Source organism: Crotalus tigris, unplaced genomic scaffold (assembly GCF_016545835.1).
Source record: "Crotalus tigris isolate CLP2741 ecotype Arizona unplaced genomic scaffold, ASM1654583v1 scf7180000017975.10810073628:1450386, whole genome shotgun sequence".
NCBI classification, from domain to species: Eukaryota; Metazoa; Chordata; class Lepidosauria; order Squamata; family Viperidae; genus Crotalus; species Crotalus tigris.
In genome coordinates, this window is record NW_024096754.1 from 341,848 (window position 1) to 364,546 (window position 22,699).

The 22,699-nt window shown below is 48.7% G+C and overlaps 1 protein-coding gene across 1 annotated transcript in view; it reads left to right on the top strand.

Moving 5' to 3' along the window:
- The first annotated feature begins 3,640 nt into the window (after positions 1-3,640).
- AHCYL2 (adenosylhomocysteinase like 2) overlaps positions 3,641-22,699 on the top strand; it is a 79,794-nt gene continuing 60,735 nt past the window's right edge. The window contains exon 1 of the mRNA XM_039345719.1: positions 3,641-4,050. Coding sequence (XP_039201653.1) covers positions 3,697-4,050 — 354 coding nt within the window. The 5' untranslated portion in view covers positions 3,641-3,696. The remainder of the gene's footprint in view (positions 4,051-22,699) is intronic.

Genomic DNA, 22,699 nt, shown 5'->3' on the forward strand with positions numbered 1-22,699 from the left:
GCAGTTGTTTTACGTAATGATTGTGGTGTTTGTTGGCTGCAGACTCACTTAATCGTGGTGGCTTGATAAACGTTCACCATGACAAAGCCATAAAATCAGATCAGTCTGCCAAGCGACCGGCACAACTTAACGACTAATTCCAGACTCAGTTATGGTTGTAAGTTGAGGACTACCTGGACACTGGACCCAAAAGCGTAAGGGGGCCAGCTGCATACTTTTACCTCTTTCGGCATCGACCACGCCTTTCAGAATTTAGGGGAGAAAGATTTTATTTTTTTTTAAAAAAGGAGATTTCCTGGATAAGACCCGGAGGAGATGGAGGACATTCTTCATGGATAGGTTGACTTGGGTGTCTTTTCAAGAGATGCGTGGCCTCAGAACTTGAGTTGGAAGAGCATGAATGCGATGGACTACCAGGGACTATCCAGATGTTAGATCGGTGTTCCTCAACATTAGCAACTTTTTAAGAATTCCGCGGGGGAATTCTGGGAGTTGAAGTCCACCCATCTTAAAAGTTGCCAAGGTTGAGGAACACCATGTCCACCATCTGGTAGCCCACTGTACTTGGGATCTTCAAACTCAAGTCTTGTGTCCATCATCTCTGACCCTTCCTGATGGATCTGGAGATCCAGCATTAACATCTTCCCATCCAAGCTCCTCCCAGGATTCTGAGTAGGACATCCCAGTTGGATTCTTCACCATGACTTCTCAAGTCTTCATGGGGTCAACTCTTAACAGCGAGGTAGAAGAAGCTTCATCTGAGGTCACCTAGTGTCCTAGTCCACCATCTGGTAGCCTTGAACCTCTGGAGAACTCTTTGTTTCCCACATCCCATGCTGTGCCTCGACCTCGTGCAGCTTGATGGGACTTGCAGTCTTACATCTTCTCCGTGATGGGCCTAGACGGCAATAGGAATTAGAACGTGGAGTAAGCAAAGAAGACTGTAGCAACGTATGAAAATATTTCCAGATGTGTTGCTGTTTTTAAATATACCTACGTATAAGGCAGAGCGTTTGTGTCTTGTTTTTCAGGATTGCAAAACCTTTAAACATTTTCTCCTTTCTAATAAGGATTTAACTAGGTTTGGGCCAGGAGGTGGCAATACAGAGCAGGATTTGAATTGTGTCTTTTCACTTTCCCAGGCCAAACTCTCTTTTCCCCAAAAAAGCAGACGTGGTCTGGGACGCGGTCCTAACCCTGGTTTGATAAAACACAGTTCCTTCTTCCGCAGAAGATACTGTGCCCGAACCAAGATTCAGGCAATCCTCGACTTCACCACCCAAAATTTCTGTTGTTAAGTGAAGAGAGTCGTTAAGTGAGTTTTGCTCCGCTTTACGACCTCCCTCGCCACGCTTTTGAAGTCAGTCCTTGAAGTTGTTCAGTCAGTCACTCAAATTAAGCTTCCCCGTTGACTTTGCTGATCAGAAGGTTGCAAAGGGGATCTGGGACACCAACCGTCATAAGTACAGGTCAGTTGCCAAACCTCTGAATTTTGGTCATGTGACCGTGGGGGATGCTGCTAACTTAAGAACGGTGGCAATTCGCTTAACTTCTGTGGCAAGAAAGGTAAAAAGGGGCAAAATTCACTTAATGACCATCTTGCTTAGCGAGGGTTACCGATATTGTGCTTTTCCTGTGTCTCTTTGGCCCCAATTGTGCAAAGGGAAGAGAAGTCTCTAAATCTGATCTCTGGCCACATAACACAATAATAATAATAATAATAATAACTGGAGCACCACTTGAACTTTGATTTTGAGGGAAAGGACAGGAAGTCTGTTTTGCTCCTGAAATCACAGGTAAAGAAAGATAAGTCATACCTCCCCCTTTCCGCTAAAATTGTAATTTGTTCTTTGTTTTCATTTCTGTTTCTCTCCCGGTGTATTATTTTTTAATCCTCTTACAGGAGGAGGTTTTATAAGCTGCTCAGCGTCAGCCTGGATTAGAATGCCTTGGGAAATAAATACATAATTTCACTGACCACAGGAAGAATGCTGAGAAAATGCAAGACTTGTTAGATTGTTTTATTCTCCTGCAAAAAAAGGCCCACATCTATCCTGTGTCCCCGATTCCTTGCATATGGTTTTCAGGCCCTTTATTCATTCTGTCTGTCTGTCTGTCTGTCTATCTATCTATCTATCTATCTATCTATCTATCTATCTCTAATCTATCATCTATCTAATCTATATCTATCGATTATTCTCTATGTATCATATCTATCATGTATCATATCTATATCTGTTTCTATATCATCGCTAATCTATCATCTAATCTACTATCATCAATTATTATCTATGTATCATATTTATGATCTATCATGTATCATATCTATATCTGTTCCTACCTACCTACCTACTCAATCTATCAATATTCTCCTATTTGTGTCATACCCAAATCCTGCAACTATTCTTTGTATGGTTTTGTCTTCAGCCCCTTAATCATCTTAGTTCAGTGGTTCTCAACCTTTCTAATGCCGTGACCCCATAATACAGGTCCCCATGTTGTGGTGACCCCCAAGTGGGTGTGGCCACCAATAAGAGGGAGTAGGACAGCTAGGGAAAAGGGAAAAAAATGGCGGACAGTGTGGTTTGGCGACCTCCGTGAAATGGTCATTCGACCCCAAATGGGGTCCCGACCCACAGGTTGAGAACCACTGTCTTAGTTGCTCTTCATTGCACTTCCCCTCCCCCCAAAGTCTTAGCATCTTTTTTCTAATGTGGTGACCAAACCTGGATGGAGTACTCCAGGTGTGGCTTTACGAAGGCTTTATAAAAGCGGTACTAAATTCTTCACGTGATTTTGATTCTATGCCTCTGTTTTTATACAACCAAGGATTGTATAAAATCCTTTTTGGCTGCCTTTTGATGATGGAGATTTTTAAAGAAGAGACTAGTCACTAGACAGTCCCTTGTCTGAAATGATATAGGGACTCCTGCTTGAGCAAGGGGCTGGACTAGAAGACCTCCAAGATCCCTCCCAGCTCTGGTCTGATTGAGTGATTGCAACGTAGAACTAAGGAGAAACTTCCTGACGGTGAGAACAATTAACCAGTGGAACAGCCTGCCACCAGAAGCGGTGAATGCTCCAACACTGGAGGTTTTTAAGAAGAGACTGGACAGCCATCTGTCTGGAATGGTGTAGGGTTTCTGCCTGAGCGGGGGGTTGGACTAGATGACCTCCAAGGTCCCTTCCAGCTCTATTCTGAGGATACGATGATGACGTCCATCAGCCAGGCAGGCCAGCAAGGAAAAGATGATGGGTCCTTGAGTCCCTCGACCCTGGAGGATGGTTAAGGCAATCTTCCCCAAGCTCCAAGGCAGGCTCGCTGCGCAAAAGAACCCCGAGACTTCAAATCCTCCCCCCCGCCCCCCATTTTCCCCCTCCTCAAGCGGCCCACTGCCTTCGCGCCAGGCGGCGCTCACGGGAATTGCAGTCCCGCCGCCGCGGAAGAGCGCCCGATCGCCGAGCGGCGGGACTGCGTTTCCCAGGAGCCTCCGCGCGTGGGGAGTCTCCCTGGCCGCGCAAGGCCCGCCGGGAGTGGGAGTTTCCGCGCGCTCGGCCGCCGCGCGCGCCGGCCGGCCGTGGGACTCGTCTCCCGGCGTGCCCCGCGCGCGAGTGGGCGGGCCCGGAGGGCGTGTCCGGCCTGAGGGAGCCGGCGGGCGGGCGGGCCGAGCGAGGAGGCGCCGAGGCTGCTGCGGGATGATGTCGGTGCGGGTGGCGGCCCCGCCGGCCGTGGAGCTCAAGGAGCTGGCCGGGCCTCTCGACAAGCCCGCCGCTGCCGCCGCCGCCGCCTCTGCCGGGCCCTGCCCTCCTGCTCCTCCGCCGCCGCCCGCTTCCCCCGCCGAGCCCGGCCCGGCCGTGGCGGGGGAGAAGGCGGCCCCGGCCTCCGGCGCCCCCTCCGCGGGGAAGGCCCCCCAGGCCTCGGCCATGAAGCGCTGCGAGCCCCCGCTGCGCCTGTCCGGCGACGGGGGCGACGGGGCGGGCGGGCGGCTGGGCGAGGCGCTGGTCAGCCCCGACGGGAGCGTCACGGAGGCGCCGCGCACCGTCAAGAAGGTAGGAAGCGCCGCCGCCGTCGCCGCCACGGGGCCCATCGTCCGCTGCCCGGGGGTGGGGGGAATCGGCTTCCTCGCCACTCTGGGGCCCATCGTCCCCTGCCTGGGGGCGGGGGATATTCTTCCTCTCCACGACGGGGCCCATCGTCCGCTGCCTGGGAATGGGGTGTGGAATCTGCTTCCTCGCCACTACGGGGCCCATCGTCCGCTGCCTGCGGGCGGGGGTAATCTTCCTCGCTACTACAGAACCCATTGTCCCCTGCCTGGGAACGGGGTGTGGAATCTGCTTCCTCGCCACGACGGGGCCCATCGTCCCCTGTCTGGGGGTGGGGGGATATTCTTCACCACCACTATATGGCCCATCGGCTCCTGCCTGGGGGTGGGATAGAATCTGCTTCCTTGCCACTACAGGGCCCATCATCCCCTGCCTAGGAAATGGGGTGGAGAATCTGCTTCCTCGCCACTACACTGCCCATCGCCCCCTGCCTGGGGGTGGTGGGGATATTCTTCCTCGCCACTATAGAAGCCATCGTCCCTTGACTGGGGGTGGTGGGGTATTCTTCCTTGCCACTGCAGAGTCCATCATCCCCTGACTGGGGGTGGGAGGATATTCTTCCTCGCCACTCTAGGGCCCATCGTCCCCTGACTTGGGATAGGGGGAAATCTGCTTCCTTGCCACGATGAGGCCCATTGTCCTCTGCCTGTGGGTGGGGGGGAAATCTACTTCCTTGCCACTACAGGGCCCATCGTCCCCTGTTTGGGGGTGGGGGTATGGAATGGGCTCCTTCGCCACTGCAGGGCCCATTGTCCCCTGGTCCGGCCGGAGACTGCCAGAATGGCGGTCCCCCTGCCCATGGGGTGGGATGCTGGGAGTTGTAGTCCCTGGGAGGGGGAGGGAGGGTCCTTGGGGAAGGCTCCCCACCCTGATCGTGGGGCTCTGTGCAGCCCAGGTGGGGTGGGGGGCATCTGGGGTCTTTGGGGGGGTCTTTGCAGCCTGGGGGACATGGAGGTCTTTGGAGTCTGGGGGCTCGGGGGGGGGGTGTCTCTGTAGCCTGGGGATGTCAGGGGTCTTGCCTTTCGCAGAGGGGGGAGGAGTGTTGCAACTGGAGCGATCTGGGGGGGGGCGAGGGTCTTTGCAGTCTGGGGTGTTGAAGGTCTTTGCAGTCTTGGGGGGGGGTCCGGGGTCTTTGCAGTCTCGGGGGAGGCTTAAGGGTCTTTGCCGCGTTGGGGATGTCCCCTCTGCAGTCGTGGGGTGGGGGGGGGTGGGGTTGGGGGTGGGGGCGTCTTTGCAGCCTGGGGGGGGGTCATCGAGGTCTTTTGTACTCTGGCAGAGTTGAGGGTCTCTGCAGCCTTGGGGGCATTGGGGGTCTTGCCCTCTGCAGCCTGGGGGGGTGGGGGCATCTTTGCAGCCTGGGGGGGTCATCGAGGTCTTTTGCACTCTGGCAGAGTTGAGGGTCTCTGCAGCCTTGGGGGCATTGGGGGGTCTCGCCCTCTGCAGCCTTGGGGAGAGTCGAGGGTCTTTGCAGGCTTGAGGGGGTAGATATTCTTTGCAATGGGGGGGGTCTCGACCTCTGCAATCTTGGGAGGGGGGGTCTTTGCAGCCTGGAAGGAATCCTGGGGGGGGGGTCTTCCCCTTTGTAGGTCTTTGCATCATGGATCGGGCTGTGCCTTTCGCCCTCTGCAACCTTGGCGGAAGATCAGAGGATCTTTTCTCTCTGGGGGGGGGGAGATTGGGGTCCTTTGCATCCTTGGATGGGGGGGTCTAGGGTCTTTGCAGCCTGCAGGGTATCGGAGTCCCCTGCAGCCTTCTGGGTTGGGGCAAGCATGGCAGAAAGGGGGGCAGTTGCCCAAAGACCCCCTGCCCTGATATCAAACCAGCCTATTCCCCCCCCCCTAGCTTGCTCGCCCCCTCTTGAATCCCCCTCTGGAGCTTCCGGTGACCTGCTCTGGTTCACCTGAAGCCCCCCCCCTTCTCTCTTGCCTCCTGCCAGGTGTGGCCCTGGGCACCTTTTCCGAAGGAAAAGCATCCCGGCGTCCTGGGGCCCCCACCACGCAAGGGCCCGCTGGCATTGTTCCAGCCAACCTTTCCAAACGTTTCACTTTCAGAGGGTTGGACTAGAAGACCTCCGAGGTCCCTTCTGACTCCGTTATTCGGTTAAGAGGTTTCTTCCGTTCTAGAACTGAAGAAGCTTCTTGGATGAGAAGTGAAACATTTTCAAAGGGGAAAAAAAAAAAAAACCAAGCCCCTAGAACGGGCACGCAACCTTGGCTCTTTTATGACTCGTGGACTTCAACTCCCAGAATTCCTGAGCCAGGAATTGCTGGCTCAGGAATTCTGGGAGTTGAAGTCCACGAGTCATAAAAGAGCCAAGGTTGCCTGCCCTAGAACGTCCAGTTGCCTTTTGGGAAAAAAAAAGCACCTTTGGGACATTTGCTTTCCAGAAGAACTCTAGACCAGTGGTTCTCAACCTTTTTAATGCCGTGACCCCCAACCGGTCCGGTCAACCGTAAGTCGAGGACTACTCAACTGGTGCAGCCCCGTTTGCAGAATGGGACTTTTGGCGGGCTCAGCAGGGCAGAGACAGCCTGGACAATTCCTATTGGCTTTGGAAAGCCAATAGAATTAGACTCTGTTCAAGAGAGTCTCTTCTATTGGCTTTCAAAAGCCAATAGAATAAAAGGGAGGAGCACAGCTAAGGAAAAGGGGGAAAAAATGGCGGACTGCGTTGTTTGGCGACCCCCGTGAAATGGTCGTTCGACCCCAAATGGGGTCCCGACCCACAGGTTGAGAACCACTGGGCTAGACACTCTTGAGCCAGAGGTCATGGCTGAAGCCTCCAGGCTGGATTCCACAATCTCGCTCTCTCCCTTAAATCACATCGTGGTTAGTAGATCCTATGCCACATTTTGATGGACTCTTAGGTTTGGCCTCCCCTTGCCTTTTCCGTTCCCGTCTACCCCATCTCAGCCCGAGCAGACACCGATCTGGGTATAGCACATGTAACAACCCTAAGCCCGTATTTTGAATCCCGGTGTGAAAGCTTCCCACACCTGAGCTTCCGCAGAATTCTTTCACAGGTTAAACAGAGCCAGAGGAGAACAGGTGCAGGCCTCCGGAGGGATTTTGCTGCTGCAGAGTTGATAACACGGTGGCTTTTCGATCCAGGAATGTGGCTTTGCCTGATAAGAACTGTCTTAACTGTCCTTTTTCCTGGTTCTCACGGTTAACAGCTCGTCTGAGAATGACTTTTTGCAAGCCAAAAAAAAACTTTACTCGTTGTTTTATGGCTAAAGCACCCTGTTCTTGGGATTCCAAGTAGACGTGCTAGAGCGGAAGGTTATGAAACTTTGAGCTGGGCAGGAAGGCATCACGGCCACTTGGAGAAGCGGTGAAACGTTTCAAACCCCAAAGAAAAGACGTCCAGTTGCCTTGACTCCACTTCCAGGCAATCTGTGTCAGTGTTGCTCAACCTTTAAGGTGGGTGGATTTCAGTTCCCAGAAATCTCTTGAGCTAGGGAATTCTGGGAGTTCAGATCCACCCATCTTAAAGTCAACAAGGTTGAGGAACATTGTTCTATATATATAACAAATAGAATTAGAATAGAATTAGAATCTAGAATATAGAAAAGAAAATATGGAATAGAATAGAATTTAGAATAGAATAGAATAGAAAATATGGAATAGAATAGAATTAAGAATAGAATTAAGAATAGAATAGAATAGAATAGAATAAAAGGAAAATAGAATAGAGTAGAGTAGAATAGAATAGAATAGAAAACAGGATGGAATGGAGTGGAATGGGGAATAGAATAGAATAGGAATAAAATAGAATAGAAGGAAAATAGAATAGAATAGAATAGAATAGAATAGAATAGAAAATATGGAATGCAGTAGAATAGAATTAAGAATAGAATAGAATAGAATAAAAGGAAAATAGAAGAGAACAGAATAAAATAGAAAATATGGAATGGAATAGAATAGAATAGAAAATATGGAATGGAACAGAACAAAACAAAATATATGGAATGGAACAGAATGGGATAGGATAGGATAAAAATAGAATAGAACAGAACAGAACAGTGATGGCGAACCTTTTAGAGACCGAGTGGCCAAACCGCAACCCAAAACCCACTTATCTATCACAAAGTGCCAGGGGTCTATCAGCATTGTGGTGCCCTCGGGGGGGGGGGGAGGCACCTCTGAGTGCCACCTCTGGCACGCCAAAACCAGGAGCGCAAAAATAGGCCACTGTGCTGCAAGGTGCAAAAACGGCCACTGCTGCACCACGGGGTGTAGATACAAGACGCTGCACCACACAAGAATGGAGCAGGGCTAGTGAGTATCACACAGGCACTAGCCCCGCCTCATTTGCAGCGCGTGCATGCTTGCGGCCCTGTGCGTGCATGTGCGCATGTAAAATTCTCTTCCCCCCTCCCTTTTCTTCCAGGCCACTAATCGACAATGGTTGGTGACCTCTGCTCTACCACCTCTACTCCAGCTTGTTAGTCATCCGCTTCGCCTCCTTTGTGCTGGACGGGGCTCCTGCTCCGGGCGGCAGCGGCGGTCTGATGGACCTGCTGCTGGCAGCAGCGGCGCACGTGCCCACACAGAGGGCTCTGAGTGCCGCCTCTGGCACGCGTGCCATAGGTTCGCCACCACTGGAATAGAATATTGTTTATTGGCGAAGTGTGATTAGACACAGGGGGCCATTATAGCCGTTACTATAGCACCAAGCAAACCCAAGGAAGATATTTACATCCAACAATTCTAATATACTTCCAACAGGTTGGATTCACACAAAGGTGGAGCCTTAAATCAGGGTGAACACAGCCCAGCTTCTGCCCCAAAGATGCTTTTTCACGAGGCACGTCTTCCTTTGAAGACGTGTCGCTTCTCCTCCAAGAAGCTCCTTCCGCTTCTTCGATTAGAAGCGAAACGTCTTCAACCCCCCTACACGCACCCAAGAAAATCCAGTTGCCTGGTGAAAAAGCATCTTTGAGATAACTCTGATCTGGATGACCGGAGAATCTCCACCGAGGACCCAGTTCCTGTGGCCAGTTTCCCTTTTAACCCTGAATCACAGTCTACTCCAGCCGTCGAATGTGGCCCATTGTGCCGGAATGTGAGCGGCCTTCCCCTCCGAGGGTTGGAAAATGAATCAGGGCTAGCGCATGGCCTCCATGCCATGACTGATGGGAGGTGAGTCATCCATCACAAGGTGGTGCAGCTGCAGTACATCGTTACAGAGCTAGGGAAGGCTGCCTCGAAAGACAGCCTGTAAGGTGGATGCTTGCCGCTGAGCCCAATGTTTCCGTGGCTAAGCAAGTCAGTTTTTAATTGGGTTTTGCCCCATTTTACGCCTTCTGTCTCGATTGACTTCGGAAGAGAGCTGGAAAAGGCTTTTGCTTCCCTCCGCTAAGAGAGGCTTGCTTTATCCTCTAAAATAGGGGCTGGGAAAATAAGAGATTTCTGCTTCCCCCTGCCCCCCCATATTCTCCTCCTAGACCCAGGGGTCTTCAAACTTGGCCCTTTTAGGACTTGTGGACTTCAACTCCCAGAATTCCTCAGCCAGCGTGTAGGCTGGCTGAGGAATTCTGGGAGTTGGAGCCCAGAAGTCCTAAAAGGGCCAAGTTTGAAGACCCCTGAATAAGAATGAGTGATTGATTGATTGATTGATTGATTGATTGGATAGATGACTTCCAAGATCCCTTCCAATTCTGTTGATCTGTATTCTGAATGAATGAATCTGACTCTCCCTAAGCCAGGGGTCTTCAAACTTGGCCCTTTTATGACGTGTGGAGTTCATGTTGGCCGAGGAATTCTGGGAGTTCAAATCCACAAGTCCTAAAAGAGCCAAGTTTGAAGACCCCTGCCCTATATCTTGTCAGACAAATAGCTGTTCAATCTCTTCTTAAAAACCTCCAGTGATGAAGCACCCACAACCTCTGGTGGCAAGCGGTTCCACAGGTTAATTGTCCTCATCCTATGGGCTGGACCAGACCAGGAAATCGATTCTTACAAGAGAGAGCCTAGAACAGTGGTGGCGAACCTATGGCACGCGTGCCAGAGGCGGCACGCGGAGCCATTTTTGTGGGCACACGTGCCGTTGCCCCAGCCTCGCCTCCCCCCACGACCCCCTCCTCACCAGCAGCCCCCCTGGAGGAGTCACCCCTGAGCGTGGCCCATGCGGAACAGCGCCGCCAAGGACATGGCAGCCAGGCAGCGTAGACCAGACTCTGCCCTCACGCCCCATCGCGCACAGTTGATGCTGCGGGGTGCGGACTGTTCTATCCCAGCCTATAGCCGTCCTTGTTAAAGGCACAAGGACCAAGCCCCTGTTGATAAAATAGGCTGGAGACTTTAAAACAGTGGTTCTCAACCTTTTTAATGCCGCGACCCCCCAACCGGTTGTAAGTCGAGGACTACTCATCCGGTCGTAAGTCGAGGACTACTCAACTGGTGCAGCACCATTGGCAGACTGGGGCTTTTGGAGGGCTCAGCAGGGCAGAGACAGCCTGGACAATTCCTATTGGCTTTTGAAAGCCAATAGAATTAGACTCTATTCAAGAGAGTCTAATTCTATTGGCTTTCAAAAGCCAACAGAATAAAAGGGAGTAGCACAGCTAAGGAAAAGGGGAGAAAAAATGGCGGACTGCGTTGTTTGGCGACCCCCGTGAAATGGCCGTTCAACCCCAAATGGGGTCCCGTCCCACAGGTTGAGAACCACTGCGCTAAAAGGTTCGCCATCACTGGCCTAGAATGACTGAGATGGGCTACAATTCACAGAATCTTGCCAGTCTCTTCCTCCTGTCTGTCTGAGCCATCTTTGTTGCTCTTCTCTGCACTCTTTCTAGAGCAGTGTTTCTCAACCTTGACCATTTTAAGGCACGTGGACTTCAACTCCCAGAATTCCACAGCCAACAATGCTGGCTGTGGAATTCTGGGAGTTGAAGTCCACGTGCCTTAAAATGGTCAAGGTTGAGAACCACTGCTCTAGAGTCTCATCATCTTTTTGACATCATGGTGACCAAAACTGGAGGCATCGTTCCAAGGGTGGCCTTACCAAGGCCTTGTAAAGCGGTATTAACCCTTCGCGTGTATCTCTGCTTTGAGAGGGTTATTGGGGTAAATAAGGGGGTGGGGTTGAGAGATGGTGGGGCAGCTCCCCGATCTTCTTTAAGATAGGAAGACACCGTCAAACCTCACCGGGGGGGGGTGTCTTGCAAAACACCATCCACCAAATTTTCTACCTGCTTTTTTCCCCCTTCCTTCCTCCCCCCCCCCCTTTTATAGGTTTTGAGGGTGGGGATAGAGATCTCCCTGAAGCAAAGTCCTTCCATTGGAACCCCCCCCAGTCCCTCCCTCAAACATCAAAATTGTGGTCTTGTGGTGCTGGGAAACGACAGGCTTTTCATTCGTTGGCGGAAATATATCCAATTGCTAGGTAGCATCCCTATTTTAGGCGACGCGTAACCTTCTGTGGCAGGAAAAGACACGGAGAGCAGTCCGCCGTATTTCTGGAGAAAATGCAACGTCCAGAGACGTGAGACTTTCTGAGGATTGATGGGGAAGCCGTTGGATTTGGGAAGTCCAGGCGGGGCCATTGCACCCGATGTGGAAATGCCCGATGGGGCTGACTGAGCAGCATCGTGGGAGGTGGACTGATAGCTCAGAGTTGAACTGTGAGGTCCGGGATGCTCTCTCAGCTTGGTTGTTTTCCTGCAGACGTCTCAGTATCCAACGAGGCAACAGCATCAGTGCTAGAAGGGAGTGGAGTTTGTGGGGGGGAGGAGGAGGAGGAGGACTGTGAGGTCCTTGGTGCTCTCGGAGCTTGTTTTCTTGCAGACGTTTCATGACCCAACTAGGTTACATCATCAGGACTAGAAGGGTTTGCAGGGAGGAGGAGAAGGACTGTGGGGTCCTTGGTGCTCTCTGAGTTGGGTGGTTTTCTTGCAGACGTTTCCTGACCCAACTAGGGAACATCACGTTAGATCTTGAGGGACTGTTCTTAGTTGGATAGACCATGTCCTTCCTTCCTTCCTTCCTTCCTTCCTTCCTTCCTTCCTTCCTTCCTTCCTTCCTTCCTTCCTTCCTTCCTTCCTTCCTCTTCCCCTTCCTTCCTCCCTCCCTTCCTCTCTCTTCCCCTTCCTTTCTTCCCTCCCTCCCTCCCTTCCCACCCTTCCTTCCTTCCTCTCTTTTCCCTTTCCTTCCTTCCTTCCTTCCTTCCTTCCTTCCTTCCCACCCTTCCTCCCTCCCTTCCTCTCTTTTCCCTTTCCTTCCCTCCTCCCTCCCTCCCTTCCTCTCTTTTTCCCTTCCTTCCTCTCTTTTCCCCTTCCTTCCTCCTTCCCTCCCTTCCTTCCTTTCTCTCTTTTCCCCTTCCTTCCTTCCTTCCTTTCTTCCATCCTTCCTTCCTTCCTATCTTTTCCCCTTCCTTCCTTCCTCCCTCCCTCTCTTCCTCTCTTTTCTCCTTCCTTCCTTCCTTCCTTCCTTCCTTCCTTCCTTCCTTCCTTCCTTCCTATCTTTTCCCCTTCCTTCCTCCCTCCCTCTCTTCCTCTCTTTTCTCGTCCCTTCCTTCCTCTCTCTTCCCCTTCCTTCCTTCCCTCCCTCCCTCCCCACCCTTCCTTCCTTCCTTCCTCTCTCCCTTTCCTTCCTTCCTTCCTTCCTTCCTTCCTTCCTTCCTTCCCACCCTTCTTCCCTCCCTTCCTCTCTTTTTCCCCTTCCTTCCTCCCTCCCTCCCTTCCTTCCTTTCTCTCTTTTCCCCTTCCTTCCTTCCTTCCTTCCTTCCTCTTTTCCCCTTCCTTCCTCCCTCCCTCTCTTCCTCTCTTTTCTCCTTCCTTCCTTCCTTCCTTCCTTCCTTCCTTCCTTCCTTCCTTCCTTCCTTCCTTCCTTCCTCTCTTTTCCCCTTCCTTCCTTCCTTCCTTCCTCCCTCCCTTCCTTCCCTCCCCTGGGTTGAATGTTCATTTTGCAAGGAGGAGGGGAGCTGCTGAGCCAGCCATCTGCCCTAATTGCATGAAGCAGCCTCTTCAGCTCCCTGCTGTGATTTTTAAAGAGAAGCCTTTATCTCTGCTGTTAGGTTGACCAGATTTAACCGATCCAGAGGGATCAAGGGGAGAAGCCAACAAAAGGATTCGGTGGGGTCTGCCTGCCTTCTTGCCTGCTTGCTTGCTTTTTAGGAGCTGGTTCAACGTTGGCTACAGACCAGACGCCCTGTGTGTGTGTTTGGCATGCCCTAAAAGCAGAGGTTCTCAACCTGTGGGTCGGGACCCCCTTTGGGGTCGAACGACCATTTCACGGGGGTCGCCAAACAACGCAGTCCGCCATTTTTTTCCCCCTTTTTCCTTAGCTGTGCTACTCCCTTTTCTTCTATTGGCTTTTGAAAGCCAATAGAATAGACTCTCTTGAATAGAGTCCAATTCTATTGGCTTTCCAAAGCCAATAGGAATTGTCTCTGCCCTGCTGAGCCCGCCAAAAGTCCCATTCTGCAAACGGGGCTGCACCAGTTGAGTAGTCCTTGACTTACGACCGGTTGAGTAGTCCTCGACTTACGACCGGTTGAGTAGTCCTCGACTTACGACCGGTTGGGGGTCACGGCATTAAAAAGGTTGAGAACCACTGCCCTAAAGCCTGTCCGTGGGAGAAAGGGCTTCTTTTGCAGTCAGGAGCTTTTTTTTTTCCTAATCTGCTGCCATCTTCATATTCCCAACCCTTTGGATGGGCAGGTGATTGCAGAGGCCAGGGGGGCTTCGATCTGATCTGTTACTTACCTCATCCTTACGCAGCTTCAGAAAAGATGCCGAGCACAGGGTTTTGTGTACTGGAGAATTAACCTGTGCAATTAGCATGGGGAGCCAAGGTCTTGGTAGAAAAGATATTTTGTCGTCTTTTTTTTTTTTAACCTCTAAATGCAGAAGTTGAATCCAGCAGCTTCCTAATCTGACAGTAATTTCTCAGTAGTTATAGGTATTTCAAGTTGGCAGGCAGGTTTCCTTCCTTCCTTCCTTCCTTCCTTCCTTCCTTCCTTCCTCTTTCTTTCTTTCTTTCTTTCTTTCTTTCTTTCTTTCTTTCTTTCTTTCTTTCCTTTCTTTCTTTCTTTCTTTCTTTCACTTCCTTCCTCCCCGTCCTCCTCCTCCTCCCCCCTTCCTTCCTTCCTTCCTTCATTTCCTTTCTTTCTTTCTTTCTTTCTTTCTTTCTCTCTCCTTCCTACTCGTTCTTCTCCTCTTCCTCCCCTTTCTTCCTTCCTTCCTTCTCTTTCTTTCTTCTCTTTTCTTTCTTTCTTTCTTTCTTTCTTTCTTTCTTTCTTTCTTCTCGTTCTCTTTCTCTTTTTCTATCTCTCTCTCTCTCTCCTTCATTCTTTCCTCTCTCCCTCCTATTTCTATCTCCCTCCCTCTTCATCTGTTTGTCCTTCAGTATCTGTAGTTCAGCTGAACTGTGGAGTCCTCCACGCTCTTTGTGTTTCATCACCCAGCACTGTAACATCATCAGTGTGAGTGTGGGGTTTGTTCCCTGTTAATCTATACTCAATCAAGGCATGACCACGGGGGGATCCCCCCACACCCCTCTGCAAAACTGGCAGGGGAAGCTGTTGCATGTAACCAGGGGCCCAAGGCCACCCTGGCTCACTGTGAGGATGTAACCCCACTGGGCAATGAAATCTCTGCGGGCAAAGCACCAAGGGCTCCATTTATTTATTCAGTTTTTATAGCCACCCATCTCACATATGAATCCAAGCAGCCCCAGACAACAACAACAACAACAACAATAATAATAAAGTTGGAAGGGACCTTGGAAGTCATCTAGTCCAACCCCCTGCTCAGGCAGGAAACCCTATACCATTTCGGACAAATGGCTGTCCAGTCTCTTCTTAAAAACTTCCAGTGTTGGAGCATTCACCGCTTCTGGAGGCAGGTGGTTCCACTGGTTAATTGTTCTCACTGTCAGGAAGTTTCTCCTTAGTTCTAGATTGCTTCCCTCCTTGATGAGTTTCCATCCATAGCTTCTTGTCCTGCCTTCAGGCACTTTGGAGAACAGCTTGACTCCCTCTTCTTTGGGGCAGCCCCTGAGATACTGGAAGGCTGCTATCATGTCCCCCCTTGTCCTTCTCTTCATTGAACTAGACAATTCCAGCAACCGTTCCTTATATATGTTTTAGTCTCCAGTCCCCTGATCATCTTTGTTGCTTTTCTCTGCCCTCTTTCTAGAGTCTCCACATCTTTTTTTACATCATGGTGATACATCCAGGCTTTTAAAAATTGCTTTCCCCAGACTGGTCCCCACCCTCCCTGCATGCTGAGAGATTCCTTGCCCAGCTGCTAAGGTGTTGTGTGTGGGGGGAAGTCCTTTTAAAAATGCCGGACCTGACCCCATTAGATTTGGGCCCCATGTAGAGGGGAGGAGGGGTAACATTACGGAAGACAGACTAAATCAGGGGTAGGCAATCTTGGCCCTTTTATGACCCGTGGACTTCAACTCCCAGAATTCCTGAGCCAGCCAGGCTGAGGGGAAAGAGAGAGGTTTCCAAGCTGAGCCATGCTGGCTCAGGAATTCTGGGAGTTGAAGTCCACGAGTCATGAGGGGGCCATAGTTCCCTCATGCTGGCTCAGGAATTCTGGGAGTTGAAGCCCACGAGTCATGAGGAGGCCATAGTTCCCTCATGCTGGCTGAGGAATTCTGGGAGTTGAAGTCCACGAGTCATGAAGGGGCCATAGTTCCCCATGCTGGCACAGGAATTCTGGGAGTTGAAGTCTGCAAGTCATGAAGGGGCCAAAGTTTCCCCCATGCTGGCTCAGGAATTCTGGGAGTTGAAGTCCACGAGTCAGAAAAGAGCCAAGGTTGGCTACCTCTGCCCTAGGCCGCTTTATGACTGGTGGACTTCAACTCCCAGAATTCCTGAGCTGGCCATGCTGAGGGGAAAGGGAGAGGATTCCAAGCTGAGCCATGCTGGCTCAGGAATTCTGGGAGTTGAAGTCCACAAATCATGAGGGGGCCATAGTTCCCCCATGCTGGCTCAGGAATTCTGGGAGTTGAAGTCCACCAGTCATGAGAGAGCCAAGGTTGCCTACCCCTAGCCTAAACAGTGGCTTGCTTTCCGCAGTCCATGTAGAGGCGATGGGGAGGAGAAGAGGACCTTTGGACCCATCCGGGCTGTCACCAGCAGACAAATCTTTCTGATGGGCACCTAATTAAACATGTAACTGTCAGATGTGATTAGGCTCCAGGGGCACGATTTGTCTTAAATGGGCCCCTTTGCCTGGGTGGAAGTGAATGCCTGTTACAGCGTGACTGATGGGCTGTCAGATCGGTGGGTGGCCTGTCCGTCATCTGGCACATCTGGAGGCTGCCAAAGCATGAGAAACTCAGCTCCAGCAGGTGTTAATCATTGATCTCCGTTGCTCTGCAAAGGTCGTGAATTTGAAAAATAAGTCCCTTTTTCCAGGGCCGTTGTAACTTCAGACTGTCACTAAGCGAATGGATGTAAGTCGAGGACTACCTGTATTTCACTCAGCCAGCTACCCAGAGTTCTCCATCCAGGATAGAATAGGAATGGAATTGGAATTGGAATAGGAGGAGAAGAGAAGAGAAGAGAAGATGGAAGGGACTTTGGAGGTCAGCTAGTCCAACCCCTGCTCAAATAGGAAACTCTATACCATTCTACATTCTATGAAACACAGGAATAGGATAGAATAGAATTAGGAATAGAAATAGAATAGGAATAGGAATAGAATTGGAATAGAAAATAGAATAATAGAATAGAACAAAACAGAACAGAACAGAATAGAATAGAATCTTGAAGGGAGGTCTTCTAGTCTAGCCCCCCCCCCCATTTAAGCAGGATAACCTATAGTTGATTGTCCTCCCTGTGAGTAGTTTTCTCCTCAATTCCAACTGCTTTCTTTCTGGATTTAATTTCCACCTGACCTCAATATTTATGACCCAGGCCGAATACAGTTTTGAGAAGAGCTGCAATAAAAACCAAAAGAAGAATGTTATCTTTTGTCTGCCGGGCAAAACCTAGAGTTTCTTAGCAGAGCCAAATAGTGGAAAATTCCTGAATGGGGGCGCAGGAAAGGCACTTCAGGCTAGAGTGGAAATTTAAAAGTAACCTTGGTAACCATTATCATTGCCCTAGATTGCCTTCAGCTGTAACCTTTGTGTCTGGAGCCCGGAAGGGTGAGATTGCCATCAAGGTTGGGAGGGCTGCTGATTCCCTAGGCAGCTGCAAAGAGTAGCCTTAATACTAAAAAAGGCTTTCGAGAGAAAGCATGCTTCTTCTATTCAATATTTGTTTTTGTTTTTTTAAAAATCTGCATTCATATTCTCTGCCAAATTGAAAAAGAAATATTAGACTAGAAATAGCATAGAGTAGAATAGAATAGAATAGAAAAATGAAGAATAGAATAGAACAGAACAGAACAGAATAGAATAATGAAGAATAGAATAGAATAGAATAGAATAGAATAGAATAGTATAGATAGAATAGGAATAATGAAGAATAGAATAGAATAATGAAGAATAGAATAGAATAATAAAGAATAATGAAGAATAGAATAGAATAATGAAGAATAGAATAGAATAATGAAGAATAGAATAGAATAATAAAGAATAATGAAGAATAGAATAGAACAATGACGAATAGAATAGAATAGTATAGATAGAATAGAATAGAAATAATGAATAGAATAGAATAATGAAGAATAGAATAGTATAGATAGAATAGAATAGGAATAATGAAGAATAGAATAGTATTCTTTATTGGCCAACTGTGATTGGACACACAAGGGATTTGTCTCTGATGCAGAAGTTCACAGTGTACATACAATAAAGTGATAGGTCATAGGTCATAATCATAGTTAAATGTGTGGTGGTTAGGTTTTATGTGGATAGCCCATTCGTTTAGTGAATTCATTTAGTCCCAGAATCCCCCAGCCAGCATTTCTTTCAGCTGGGTGGACTTCAACTCCCAGAATCCCCCAGCCAGCTTGCTTTAAGATAGGGGGGCTTCCACTCCCAGAATCCCCCCGCCAACTTACCCTTTTTTCAGAGTACTTGTCCTGCTCAGACTCTCTTAAGTTTTGGTGGAAAGGTGGTAGGGAAGCAAACTGGAGGAACGGCAAAGGAACAAAACCCACCCCAGCGGCACACTCCGTGTCTGTTCTCCTGGCTGACATCCCCCAAGCAAGCTGCCTTTCTGTCTTTCCTTCTCCCCCTTTTTCATCCCCCTGTTCTCCGGGGACTTTCGCCCCTGCCACCCCTCCGTGTGTCGGGCTGGTGAATCAGGCAGAAAAAGCACGGATTGTTCTGCCTGCCCGTCTGCCCTCTCCCTGCCAATCTTGAGGCTTGGGGGCCTCTTTGTTCCTTTGCAGGTTTTCTCCGTCACAACAGAGGCCCTGTGAATTATTGATCCGTGCCCCTCAAGTTCCCTTTCATCCCAAGCCAGGGCCTGTTATCCAGGGGGCTCAGACTGGCCAAGCATGAGATAAGCCACACGCTGCTCTCTCAATCTGGAAGCTGGGGGTTTCGTAGCTCGCGATGCAAATAAGCATTTTCTGACCACCGGTTGGATTGGGGACTGTTTTGTCTCTGGCTGGCTCATCTCCGCAAACGGTCTGGGGACACAGGATCAGGAGTTTCTCCAGCCCAGAGGGAGACGCTCGGCAGCGAAGCCAAAACGTCATGGATGCTAAGCAGTAACGGAAAGGAAATGAGTCGTTTCTGGTGCATTTAACAAAAGGGGCGGCTGTTTTGATCCCAGGAACAAAAGGGCAAGTTGGAAGACACTTCATGTGCTAAGGAGCTGGACTGTGGGGTCCCTGGTGCTCTCTGAGCTGGGTGGTTTCCTTGCAGACATTTCATGACCCAGCTAGTGACATTGTTGTGCGATGAATCTGGCTTCGCCCATCGACTGTGCTTGTCAGAAGCTCGCAAAAGGGGATCACGTGACCTGGGGATGCTGCGACCATTATAAACGTGATCCAGTTGCTGGGCATCTGGATGTTGACCTCCTGACCGTGGGGATGCTGCAAGGCTGCAAGTGCGAAAAATGGGCCTAAGTCCCTTTTTCCCCCGTGCTGCTGCCACTTTGAACGAACCGTTGTAAGTCTAGGACTAACTCTACAGAAATCCTTGGGAGCTGTCCTTGCCCTTGGATCCCTGGAGGAGGCCGGTCCATAACGCATCGCTGATGCTGTGATTGCCCTCTGGAGCGTTACCCTCTTTGTGTTTTCCCAATTTCTCTTTCTGTTGTTGCTCTTTCCAAAAATTTCTGAATAATAATAATAATAATAGTAGTAGTAGTAAAGTTGGAAGGGACCTTGGAGGTCATCTAGTCCAACCCCCTGCTCGGGCAGGAAACCCTACACCATTTCGGACAAATGGCTGTCCAGTCTCTTCTTAAAAACTTCCAGTGTTGGAGCATTTACTGCTTCTGGAGGCAAGCTGTTCCCAGCCTGGCTGGGAAAATACCAGCCTACCCCCCCCCCCCAGGTGAACAGGGGCCTTGCCATACCTGAGCTCTGATTTTCTAGGTGCCACACCTCGCGTCCTCCTCCTTCATAGGCCACCTGGTTGTGAGATATTTGTATTTTGAGAGGGGAAGATTACCCTGGAAAGGCCGATGGATCCTTGGTGTGAAGATCAAAGCCACCAACAACATATAGTGATATTAACACCTCCCAGATACATCCTGAGAAGGCCACCCCTGAAGCAGTCACCTGGTTCATCTTTATCTGATCTTCAGCATTTGCCACCAGCAAGCAAAAACAGTTCATGTCAGTGAAACGCTCAGGGTTTTATTTAAAAAGATGGAGAGGAACAATGCAGCCCTGGGTCATTCTTACATCCATTAATCAATCAATCAGAATAGAGCTGGCAAAAGAAAAAAAGCTAGAGTAAGACTAAAGAAAAAAGAGGTTTTGACCTATTAGATGGGGTATTATACTATTAAACAGATGTTTGAATATGGTTAAGAAAATAGATAACTGTTAGAAATAAAAGTATTATGGAAATAGAGGTTTTGACCTATTAGATGGGATATTATTCTATTAAGCAGATGTTTGAATATGGTTAAGAAAATACAGAATTGTTAGAAATAGTCTTATGCAAATAAAGGTTTTGACCTATTAGATGGGATAGTATACTATTAAACAGATGCTTGAATAGGGTTAATAACTGTTAGAAATAAAAGTATGAAAATAGAGAGTTTGACCTATTAGATGGGATATTAAACAGATGTTTGAATATGGTTAAGAAAATAGATAACTGTTAGAAATAGAAGTATTATGAAAATAGAGATTTTGACCTATTAGATGGGATATTATACTATTAAGCAGATGGTTGAATATGGTTAGGAAGATAGGTAACTGTTAGAAATAAAAGTATTATAATTAGAAGGATAGGATTTGTAACTAGAATATTATACTTTGGTATGAGATGGGAAATATGAAAATTCTACAAGGGTTTGAATAAGGGAAGCTTTTGGTGACCCAAATATAATTTATTATGAGAAAATTATAAGTGACAGAGATATTTTGAACATGAATGGGGAATTAATTTTTTTTTTAAAAAGCGGGAAAAACAGGATATTGATTGAACAAATGGATTTTATGTGCAAATGCAATTGAGATATGCTTTGGCTAGAAAAGATATTATAAACTGACACTATCAATATTATGTATAATAGCAGAAAAATGTGATGGAGATATCTATATTTAATTGTATATGTATTAATAGTAACAAGAATTGTATTTGCCCACTGTGGAAAAATGTATGCCATCAAAACAAGAGAGGATTAAGGAAGCACTGGATGGTGTAATATTGTTCATTAAGTACTCATGATTGTTAAATTAGAAAAGTAATAAAATATGTATAAAATAATAATAAAAAAGAATAGAATTGGAAGGGGCCTTGGAGGTCATCCAGTCCAACCCCCTGCTCAAGCAGGAAACCCGATACCATTTCAGACAAATGGCTGTTCAGTCTCTTCTTAAAAGCCTCCAGGGATGGAGCACCCAGAACTTCTGGTGGCAAGCTGTTCCACTGGTTGATTGTCCTCACTGTCAGGAAGTTTCTCCTTAATTCCAGGTTGCTTCTCTCCTTGATTAGTTTCCATCCATTGTTTCTCATCTTGCCTTCTGCTGCTTTGACCCCCTCTTCTTTGTGAAAGGCCCCTCAAATATTGGAAGACTGCATTCATGTCCCCCCTGGTCCTTCTTTTCTCTAGACTGACCGTATCCAATTTCTGCAACCGTCCTTCATATATTTTTGTCTCTGGGTGTTTAATCATCCTAGTTGCTCTTCTCTGAACTTTTTCCAAAGTCACCGCATCTTTTAACCTCTGCCCACAAAAGGCAAAAGTCTTCCTCCAGCAAAATTACTCCATAGGTAGTCTTCCAAGTTACAACGGTTCATTTAGTGACGATTCAAAGTTACAACGGCACTGGAAAAAAAATGTCTTGCGCACGTTTTTCGCATTCGTGACCGTTGCAGCATTCCCCACCATCCCGTTATTAAAATCCAGACAGTTGTGTTCCATCCTCTCCTCCTTTCTAACTCACCTGGTGGTTTAAGTGGTTAAGATAATTTTTTTAATAGTCTGATCAACAAATAACGCAAACCAGAAGTGCAGTGTTTATTTATTTTTATTTTTTTTAAATGAGTTTCGGCTCAGTGTTATGAAGGCTGATAAGAGTTACAGTTTTTCTGATGAAAAAAATGCTTTGATTTCCAATGTTTGCTTTTAGCTCTGATAGGGGTTGTCGGCTTGCCTTTCTCATCGGGGAGCTGGTTCAGTGTCGGGAAAGGACAACCCACCCCTTCCTAGCTAATCTCCTTTTATTTAAAATATATCTTTAAACTTGTCGAAGGAACCGATATGGCTCTAATTGTCCTTCAAAACAATTTCTTGCCAGTGACCCTGATGCTATTTGTAAGCTCCACTTGATCAGAGTTTTTTTTAAACTTGGGAACTTTAAGATGTGTGGACTTCAATTCCCAGAATTCTTCAGCCAGTATGGGACTAAGCTACAAACCAGGAGACGGTGAGTTCTAGTTCCGCCTTAGGCATGAAAACCAGCTGGGTGACTTTGGGCCAACCACCAGGAAACGGTGAGTTCTAGTCCTGCATTAGGCATGAAAGCCAGCTGAGTGACTTTGGGCCAAACACCAGGAGACGGTGAGTTCTAGTCCCGCCTTAGGCATGAAAGCCGGCTGGGTGACTTTGGGCCAATCACCAGGAGACGGTGAGTTCTAGTTCTGCCTTAGGTAAGAAAACCAGCTGGGTGACTATGGGCCAAACACCAGGAGACGGTGAGTTCTAGTCCTGTCTTAGACACAAAAAGGCCATTGGGTGGGTGACTTTGGGCCAATGGGCTCATCACCAGGAGACAGTGAGTTCTAGTTCTGCCTTAGGCACAAAAGCCAGCCCTCTCTCATCCCAGTCCACCTCACAGGGTTGTTGAGGAGAAAATCGGAGGAGGAAAATAAGCTAAGTACGTTTGCCACCTTGAGTTACCTGTAAAGCAACAGGATACAAATCTAATTTAAAAAAAAAATTGGATTAAGATTAGGGGCAGCACAGAGTCCCATTTGAGTGGGAAGCCCGGGATCTTTCACTTACGGGCCCGTACATTTCATGGCGCCTTTCGGCAAAGCAGCC